Source organism: Trypanosoma theileri, assembly GCF_002087225.1.
Source record: "Trypanosoma theileri isolate Edinburgh chromosome Unknown TM35_Tth_1_V1, whole genome shotgun sequence".
In the NCBI taxonomy this organism is placed as follows: domain Eukaryota; phylum Euglenozoa; class Kinetoplastea; order Trypanosomatida; family Trypanosomatidae; genus Trypanosoma; species Trypanosoma theileri.
The window spans coordinates 490,416-499,521 of record NW_021639843.1 but is presented as its reverse complement, the minus strand read 5'-3'; the positions used below and the strand labels follow the sequence as shown (position 1 = coordinate 499,521).

Here is a 9,106-nt window from a genome sequence, read left to right as displayed (position 1 = left end):
ATATATATATATATATATATATATATATATATATTCTTTTTGTTTTTTTTTTAATGTTCTTGAATCTCCGTGCACTTGTATCTCTATTTACGTACGCATAATGTTTTTTTTTTTCGCGTTTTTTAATACGTGTGTATGTGTGTGTATCTGTGTGAATATATATATATATATGTTTTCGTCTTTGTTACTGTAGTCATTATGAGCGGTTCCCAAGCGCTTCGCCGCCTCTTATTTCTTGATGTAGAAGACGGATCTGTCGCTCGTCGTGGGTATCACTTTAGCGGTACATACGAACCACTACTTTACTCCACCACTCTTGATCAACCAGCGGCTGTTAATCCCCGTAGTGCCTTTCGATTTTCCTGTTGTTGTCTTCTTTCTTGTTTCCTCGGATGTCTAACGATGAAGGCACGTAATATGGAACGATGGTGGTTGGGTCTATTCTTTATGGGTGGAATGTATTACAACGGGGTGAAGGCGCATAAGGTGAACAATGGTTTAGTTGGCCACCAAAGTGGTTTCTTCGCTGCGGGAATGGGTGTAATGGGGTGCAGCGCCCGACTGATGGTGCGTGCAGGTAGTGTGCGAAACAACACTTTGTTGCTTCTCTTATTTTCCACATTGATGTGGTATGAAGTGGGAAGATATCATTTGTGGGCAGAACATGTGTCGGAGTTTCGTCGAGAGGTGGTTCCAGGTCGTACATACAATCTCTTAACAGAGTACGTTCCACAGGACATAGAGACAGAGTTTCTCCCATATCGCTCGATTTCATCCCAATAAGGTGTTGTGTATTGGCACGTTAACCTTTTTCTAGTTACCCCCTTTTTTTTTTTTTACTTTTTCTTCTGAGTGTTATTGAGACTGTTTATGCGATGTCGATACGCGTATTTGTATCTGTTTATAGGCGTGTTTATATTTATCTATGATTACCGTATTTACTTTTTTTTTATTATTGATTCTAAAAAAAAAAAAAAACATCAAAAAGCAATAGTACCATCAAAAAAAAAAAAAAAAATGATAATTAATTAAAATATTGTATTGCTCTTTTTCTTTTCTCTTCTTATTCTATGTGAATGTGTATCTGTATCTATCTATCTATATATATATATGTGTGTGTGAAAATATGTTTTTATTTATATATCTCTTCCTATAGATAGAAGTTATAAGAGTAAGATACGAAAATGCCAAAGAGTGTTATTCTAGATCATGATGGAGGCCATGACGATATTGTGGCCCTCACGCTGCTGCTCGCTCACCCAGAGAAGGCGAATGTGATTGGTTGTATCGTTACAGATGCTGATTGCTTCGCAACTGACGCATTTAACGTTACCGGCAAAATTATGTCTTTGTTCCATAAGCATAAAAATGTACCTCTTTTCCCTATTGGGAAATCCTCTTTTAAGGGAGTGAATCCTTTTCCGAAGGAGTGGCGATGCCATGCGAAGAATATGGATGATTTACCTTGTTTGAACATACCAGAATATAGTCAATTTTGGGATAAAGTTAAGGTACAAAACGAGAATCTTGTTGGTGAACAGTTATTAGCCGATCTGGTAATGAATTCCCCTGATAAAGTAACGATTTGTGCAACGGGTCCACTCTCTAATGTGGCTTGGTGTATTGAAAAGTATGGAGAGCGATTCACAGATAAGGTGGAGGAATGTGTGATCATGGGTGGTGCTGTGGATGTTGGCGGTAATGTCTTTCAGCCGGGCACAGACGGTACGGCGGAGTGGAATATTTACTGGGACCCCGCTGCGGCTAAAGTGGTCCTGCGCTGCCCAAAGATGCGCAATATTCTTTTCTCTCTCGACTCCACAAATGATGTGCCGGTGCATTCCGGTATTGTGCAGCGCTTTGGGGCACAGAACTCATTTATTCTCTCGCAGTTCGTTGGCTCCGCTTGGGCCATGTGCACACACTACGAGTTGTTGCGCCCAGGCGATGGCTACTTTGCGTGGGATGTTCTCACCGCAGCATTCACACTGGACAACAGTTTGGCACAACTCGAGGAGATTGCCTTGGATGTGGAAACCGAAAAGAATGGAAATGAAGGACGTACATTTCGTTTGACAGATGGGAAAGAAGGTCCACGTACATTTGTTGCAAAGAACGTGAAGGCAGAACTTTTCTACGAAATGGTTTTATCGAGTGCCCGTTTGTTTTAATACTGGACTTTTTTGAGCGTGAATAACCTCTTCTTTTTTTGTTTCTTGAGAATATATTATTTCCCACATGGAGTGATTAACAAGTATTTCCCTACTAATGTTGACCTACAAAAAAAAAAAGGAAAAAGAAAATGAATAATATGATATAATGGGTTTTTATGTTTATTTTTATCGGGGTTTCTCCAACCAATAACGAAGAAACAAAAAAAAAAAAAAATAAAAAACGAATAAAAGTAAATGATGAGCATTGTAGAGGCTCAAAAAAAAAAAAGAAAAAAATGATAATAACGGGCAAGGGAAAGAGATATGAACATCCGTTGATAGTTGATGTATAAAAAAGAAAAAAAAAAGAGTTAAATTGCCCAGGCAAACTTCACGTCAGACATGAAGGAGGGGAATTTTTTTTTTAAACGTAAAGCCTATTCATTTTGACGGTGATTAAATTTTTTTTGATTTTGTTTCTCTTCTTTCCTCTATTCCTCTATTCCTACTCCATGGGGAAAATTGCTTTTGTTGTTGTTTTATTTTTTATTTTTTTTTACCCCCACTTTTTTTTTTTCTTTTTTCTATTATTCTTCTCACGGACATTAGGAAGTCTAAGGGATGGAGGGAAAAAGCGCTGACACTGAACCATTAGAGGTTTCTGAGAGCTGTTTGATACCCAACGTTATACAACCTACTAAACCGAGTCATTTTACTGATGTGAACCGGAGCTATTTATACAAAAACAAAACAAGAAGTAGACGAACATTTCTACAAGATCAAACTACAGCATCTACAAAACTTCCCCGAATTTTACCAAAAGGTCTTCCGTATGTTGCTAATTTCGTCTCATTTGAGGAACTTGTAGAACGTGGAACCCTTGAGGCATGTACACAAGAAGCGGTAGACTTCTCTGTAGATGACCTTCGTCTTTTATACGAAGCCAAATGTATGGATCAATCCCTTCCACCTTCATGGGAACGGGAAATGCGTTTTATGGAACTTATTAGTGCTAATTGTACTGGTAATTTCTTTTCTTTAAAAGAATGTGGATTTGGTCCTATGTGTGCTGAAGCTATTGCACATATTTTGTCAAACAATAAAAAATATATTATTCTTGATCTCAGTGGTAATAGATTACGAGATGAAGGGGCTTGTTCTATTGCTAGACTTATTAGTGTTAACAGAACCCTTGTTCATATTGGTCTTCGTTCAAATGATATTGGTCACATTGGAGGTATGGCGTTGGCTAATGCTCTTCTTGAAAATAATACTGTGGTTTCTCTTGACGTTGGTGCCCATTCTGGTATTAATGGAAATCATATTGGTACTGAAGGAGCAGAAGCAATAGGTAATATGCTTCGTGCCAATAAAGTATTATCTCATTTAAACATTAGTAGTAATGGTTTAGGTCCTGCAGGTCTTTCTTACATTACTGCTGGTCTTGAAGGGAATTGCAGTCTTACTCGTTTAGACATTTCTATAAATAGCTTAGGATACGCTGGAGCCAAAGCTATTGCTTCTGCCCTTGAAAATTGCTCTATTACACACCTTTCTTTACATCGTAACAGTCTCACTGATAATGGTGGAATGGTGATTTTTCAAGCTATTGGTGATGCTATTGATAATGGAGAAGATAGAATTGAGTTTCTTAATTTGGAAAATAATGATCTTGGTGAAAAGACTGCTAAGGCATTACAAAAAGTATTATCTTCTTCTACAGCATTAAAACAACTTCGTTTATCCTCCAACAATTTTGGTTCTGCTTCAAAGTATATTATGGAAGGATTGGGAGAAAATAAGAGTCTTCGCTCACTTTATTTATCTTTTTGTGATATTAGAGAAACTGATGGAGCACCTTTTGCTTCTGCATTGACCGCAAATGCTACATTACAGACTCTTGATTTATCAAATAATAAACTAAAGGATGCAGGAACTAAATGTATTGCTGAAGCTATGAAAACTAATGAAGGATTAGTCTCTCTAAATCTTTCCTGTAATAAAATATCAGATGAAGGAGGAAAAGCGATTGCATCATTTCTTACAAGTAATCGAACTCTTCGTGATCTTAATTTACGTCGCAATACCATGTCTAATGTGACTGGTGAATTACTAGATGAGCAACTTCGTGGAAATTTTACCCTTGAAAAAATGGATGTGACATTCAATGATTTCCGTTATAAATGCCTTATGGGTCACAAAGCGACTCTTGCCCGCAATGCGGAGCATAACAAACGCCTTGTAGTTCCCAAGCTCCGTACGGAGATTGAGACCCTGTCGTACAAGGAGAAGGAGCTCACGCAGACGGAGGACGAGATTGAGATGGAGCGCCGCATCATCAAGGACCGCAGCGAGCAGCTGCTCCGCCGCAACGAGGAGGCCCGAGTGACGTTTGAGAAGGCGCGGCGGGAAATTGCGGATCTCGAGAAGAGCGTCGCGGTCGTGCGGGGCCGCTGCGAGGCGGCGGAGGCGGTCCTGCGGCGGACGGAGGAGCGGGTGGGCCGCGAGATGGCGGAGTTGGCCGCGCGGCGGGCGGGCGTCGAGGGGCGGGCGCAGGCGGAGCGGGACCGCGCGGATCGCCTCCGCCGCGAGATGGAACGCATGCGGCGCCAACTGCGGCAGGCGGAGGAGGCGGAGGCGACGCGACTGCGGCCGCTCCTCGTCGACGTGGGCATCGCCGAGGCCGACAGGGACCGGGAGGCCCGCGAGTGCCGGCACGAGGCTGACAAACTCGCCGCCCTCGAACTGCAGCGCAAGGAACTCGAGCGGAATGCCGGTCTCTCACTCCCAAAGAAGTCTCAAGCGAATAACGATACACGGCAGAAGAAGCGCTAGAAGAGATGGGAAGAAGAAGAAGAAGAGGAAAGAAATGATCGACAATGTACAGAAAATTATACACGAGGAAGAAGAAGAAGAGGAGGAGGAGGAGTATAGAGGAGTGGGAAGAAAAGAAAACGAAAAAAGAAAACATGTGATGATTATTATATGTTGTATCAATACGTCAAAGTTCTTCAGACTCCTTCCCTATTCACTCACTTGGATTCATTTACGCTTATTGTATAAATATAATTATATACATATATATATATATATATATATATATATATATATATATATATATTTGGAAATGTATATGAGTGTGTATGCGTGAGTGAAAGAAGAAAAGAAAGATATATATGTATTTATATCTTGCGTTGTGTATTTGTATGATGATATGCTATGTTATATTTTATTTTTCTATGAATTTTTTTTTTCTGTAGTATGGCAGAATGTTCTTTTTCTGCTGTGCTCTTGGTTTTTTTTTTTTTTCTTCTGATGTTCTTGTTTCTTGTTGCTCTCTCTCTCTCTTTTTGATTTTCTTAGTTTTGATGTTTTTTCAGCTCTTGTTGTTGCTCTTCTTTTTTTTTTTCTTTTTTTTTTAATGCTTCTATTAGCTAGAAAAGGCGTGGAAGAAGAGGGTGAAAGGGGAACACTATGCCAAAGGCTCTTCGTGGTCCTATAGAGACAGTTATCAAGAAACAGCCAAAGTGTAGTAGTACATCACATCCAGTTACTGTTTTTTCCCCGCAACGACCTCTTTTCAGTAGCAGTGGCAAAGTTCTTGTAACCAAAACACTCATCACACTTTGGAATAGATTACTTGGAAGTTATCAAGCTGAATCTACAAAAGAAATATTCCCATTTTTATATGCGGAACAAGATTCACAGAGTATAGACGACAACACAGGAATAGATGTTGCTGATAATGAAAAATGGCAAATCGGTTTTGGTTCTAACGCTTCTGTAGGAGAAATGATTTTTCACTTGTATTACACTCTTTCTGATGTAGATACAGCAGCATGGGTAATTGCTTTTTGTATTATAGATAAACTGCAACTTCAGCACTCTGTTAATAATCATTTAAGATTATCTAGTAATTCATCATCATGTAATGAAACATCATTTCGCTTTCACCTTGGTAATAAGTGGAGAAATCTATTTGTAGCATTTTGTTTAGCCTTAAAGTGGCACACAGACTACAATATCACACTTAATTATATGATTGATCTTCTCCCACACTCTTCACAGGATCGTCAGCAGCTGCGGAAATTATCTGCTCTGACAGAACGGCGTATGTGTTACTCCTTAGGCTATAATGTCTTTGTTTCTCCTGAAAACTTGCTTCAACTATTGGAGCAGTTTCTTGCATGTGAAGAACGAATATGTCTTATGGAGGATATCACCAATGACAGTTCACTAGGACGCTTCTTTTTATAATACTCTCTCACCTAAATATATATATATATATATATATATATATATATATATTATTTATTTTTCATGTTTATTATTAATTATTATTTGTTATTTTCTTGTCTAATTATTATTATTATTTTTTTCTCATTTTATTCACCTCTTACATGGTGAGTTTTTCATTTATTGGTATTATTTTTGTATTCTTGGGTTGTTGTTCTTTTTCACAGATAATTTTTACGTTGTTACGATTGGGGAAAGACACGATTGACTCAACGTGTTGTTTTTTCTTCTTCGATTTTCGTTTACAGTGCTATATATATATATATATACAGTATCCGTTCAACGTATATATTTGAATACCTTTGCAGTTCAAATGAATATAATCATTTTATATACATGTATTTTTTTCTCCCTTTTTTTTCTCTTCTTTTGTACTTCTTTCCAGAAGAGACTTGTCTTCAAAGTGAGAGAAAAGAGAGAGGAAACATACCAAAAAGAGAAAAAAAAAACTCAAAAAGAAAAAAAAAGAAAAAAAAAAAAAACACACACTTATTTGTTCCTACAAGTTCTTTTCTCATGTACTATTCTAACGGCTCTCAGACGACTCCGCATGTTGGTTCCTTTCAAGGCAATCAACCGTATGCGGTGATGCCTCGTCATATTCAACACCATCGTCAACAGTTCGTAGATCATACCCAACAGCAGCCGCAACCATCATCTCAACCACCACCACAACCATCCATTCAACAACAACAACAACAACAGCGACAGGTGATGCAGCCGCAGTATACGCCTAATCCTCAGTTTATGCAGATGCCAATGACCTCCGTCAATCAGAACTTTGTAAATAATTATCCTGGAGTTCCTGGTGGGTATCAGTCCTTTGGTTACAGTGCCCCACAACGTCAACAGACGGTACCCATTCCATCTAATGATGATCGATATCGCAAACAACTTATTGTGAACTATCTCGCACCTGATGTGGCCAGTGCAGAGTTGCACGAACTCTTCTCACGCTTTGGCCCACTTGATGGGGCCCGCATCATTTACGATAGACAAACAAACCTTCCAAAGGGGTATGGCTTTGTGTACTTTGCACACCCAGAAAATGCAAAGGAGGCGGTGGAACGGATGAATGGTTTTGAATTCCACGGGAAACGACTAAAGGTAGGGTACAGTACAAACCCACTTAACATCGTTTCTAGTGTTCATACACAATACACACATGGGGCAATAGTTTGAAGGAGTTTCTTTAAAGAGGAGTGGAGTGACCTTCTCTTACAACTTCTATTGATACTATTACTACTCTACATCAGAACATATATAAGGAACGAAATGAAATAAAAAGAGGGTAACCAAAAAAAAAAAAAAAAGAAATGGGGGCGGGGGAAGTTTCGTTGGGTGTGGTGGGTGTGAAGAAGTAGAAATAGGTACGAATAAGAGATTGAGGGAAGGGGAATCATTGAATTCCTACAATTTTGAAACTACATGAAGTATATATATATATACGTATACATATGTATGTTTATGAACAAAATAGTGGGATCTCTGAAATGCAGTGAGAAGAGAGTGAAAAACAAGAAAAAAAAATTAAGGGAGACAAAAAGAAAAAAAAAAAAATAACATCAACTAAGAAAGCTGACAAGCCAATCAAGTGTTGAACGAAAAATATACAAATGGTGAAATGACGTTTATTTTCTTTCTGTTTGTGGTTTTTTTTTTTTGTTGTTGTTGCTCTCTGCCAAATTTTTTTGGGGTTTATTTATGCTTTTTTGGTCTTAGAGATAAGGGCTTTTGTATATATATGTTTTGATTTTTTTTTTTTCTTTTTTAATTCTTTTTTTTTTTGTTTCTCTTATAATTTGTGGGAGAGGAGAAGAGAAATAAAGAAAAGAAAACACTGGTGAAAGGGAAATCCATAAAAACAAAAAAACCAGAGACCTGGTACTGTTGTCAATAATTGTACTCCTCGTTTTTTTTTTTTTCTGTTTTTTTTTTCTTTTTGGTATTATTTATTTTACGGACTCTTTACAGTGATCTGAGCGAATGAATGCTGTATTAATATATGTCTTCTTTCTTTTTCCTTTAGTTTATATTTTGGGTTGTGTTGTTGATTTTCGTTTGTTACATCAAGTCAGATGGATCATAAATTACATGTCCATATTTTTATTCCTTATGAAAGCGCTTTCTGTTTTCTTTTTTTTGTTTTCTGAAAAAATTTAAACGGGTTCTTACGGCTTTCTTCTTTTATTGATTTGGGACTTACTGCCCTTATGTGTGTTCTTGTCCACATTTTCCTTGTCTGATTCTATTTTCCATTATTGGTTTTGAATCTGTTTCTCACCTTTTTTTTGTTCTTTCTTCATCTTGTTATCTCTTCTCAGACTGTGCCTCTTTTTTTTTTTTTGATGTTATTGTTCGTTATGAATATTTCGTTTCTGTACTATCTTTTTTCCATTCTTTTTTTTTATTTGTTTTTTTTTTTTTTTTTTAATGTTGAGATTACAGAATGAATTTTTTTTTTTTTTTAATTCTTTTTTTCTTGTGTCTGAGTGCGACACTTGATGGGGGGAGTTGGTGACCGGCATTTGTGTTGGGTGGAAGTTATACCAATACAAACTCTATATGGTTTTTTTTTTATAAGAAGATTCTTACTTTTTTTCTTCTTTTATTATTATTATTATTATTATTATTATTATTATTATTATTATTATTAT

General features: G+C 37.4%; 5 protein-coding genes across 5 annotated transcripts; all 5 read left to right on the top strand.

Annotated features, from left to right (window-relative positions):
• Positions 1–198: 198 nt before the first annotated feature.
• On the top strand, positions 199–783 carry TM35_000012840 (uncharacterized protein; the record flags this gene model as incomplete). Its single annotated transcript, XM_029020965.1, has 1 exon — positions 199–783. One exon carries the CDS (start codon positions 199–201, stop codon positions 781–783), a length of 585 nt encoding a protein of 194 aa, XP_028887473.1.
• Positions 784–1,184: 401 nt separating this feature from the next.
• Positions 1,185–2,171, top strand: TM35_000012830 (putative inosine-adenosine-guanosine-nucleoside hydrolase; the record flags this gene model as incomplete). The annotated part of the gene is made up of 1 exon (XM_029020964.1): positions 1,185–2,171. The coding sequence occupies one exon, from the start codon at positions 1,185–1,187 to the stop codon at positions 2,169–2,171; it is 987 nt and encodes a 328-aa protein (XP_028887472.1).
• A 603-nt stretch (positions 2,172–2,774) lies between these two features.
• Positions 2,775–4,988, top strand: TM35_000012820 (putative ribonuclease inhibitor-like protein; the record flags this gene model as incomplete). Its single annotated transcript, XM_029020963.1, has 1 exon — positions 2,775–4,988. One exon carries the CDS (start codon positions 2,775–2,777, stop codon positions 4,986–4,988), a length of 2,214 nt encoding a protein of 737 aa, XP_028887471.1.
• Positions 4,989–5,627: 639 nt separating this feature from the next.
• TM35_000012810 (uncharacterized protein) lies at positions 5,628–6,410 on the top strand (the record flags this gene model as incomplete). Its single annotated transcript, XM_029020962.1, has 1 exon — positions 5,628–6,410. One exon carries the CDS (start codon positions 5,628–5,630, stop codon positions 6,408–6,410), a length of 783 nt encoding a protein of 260 aa, XP_028887470.1.
• Positions 6,411–6,965: 555 nt separating this feature from the next.
• Positions 6,966–7,631, top strand: TM35_000012800 (putative RNA-binding protein 6; the record flags this gene model as incomplete). The annotated part of the gene is made up of 1 exon (XM_029020961.1): positions 6,966–7,631. The coding sequence occupies one exon, from the start codon at positions 6,966–6,968 to the stop codon at positions 7,629–7,631; it is 666 nt and encodes a 221-aa protein (XP_028887469.1).
• Between the last annotated feature and the right edge of the window lie 1,475 nt (positions 7,632–9,106).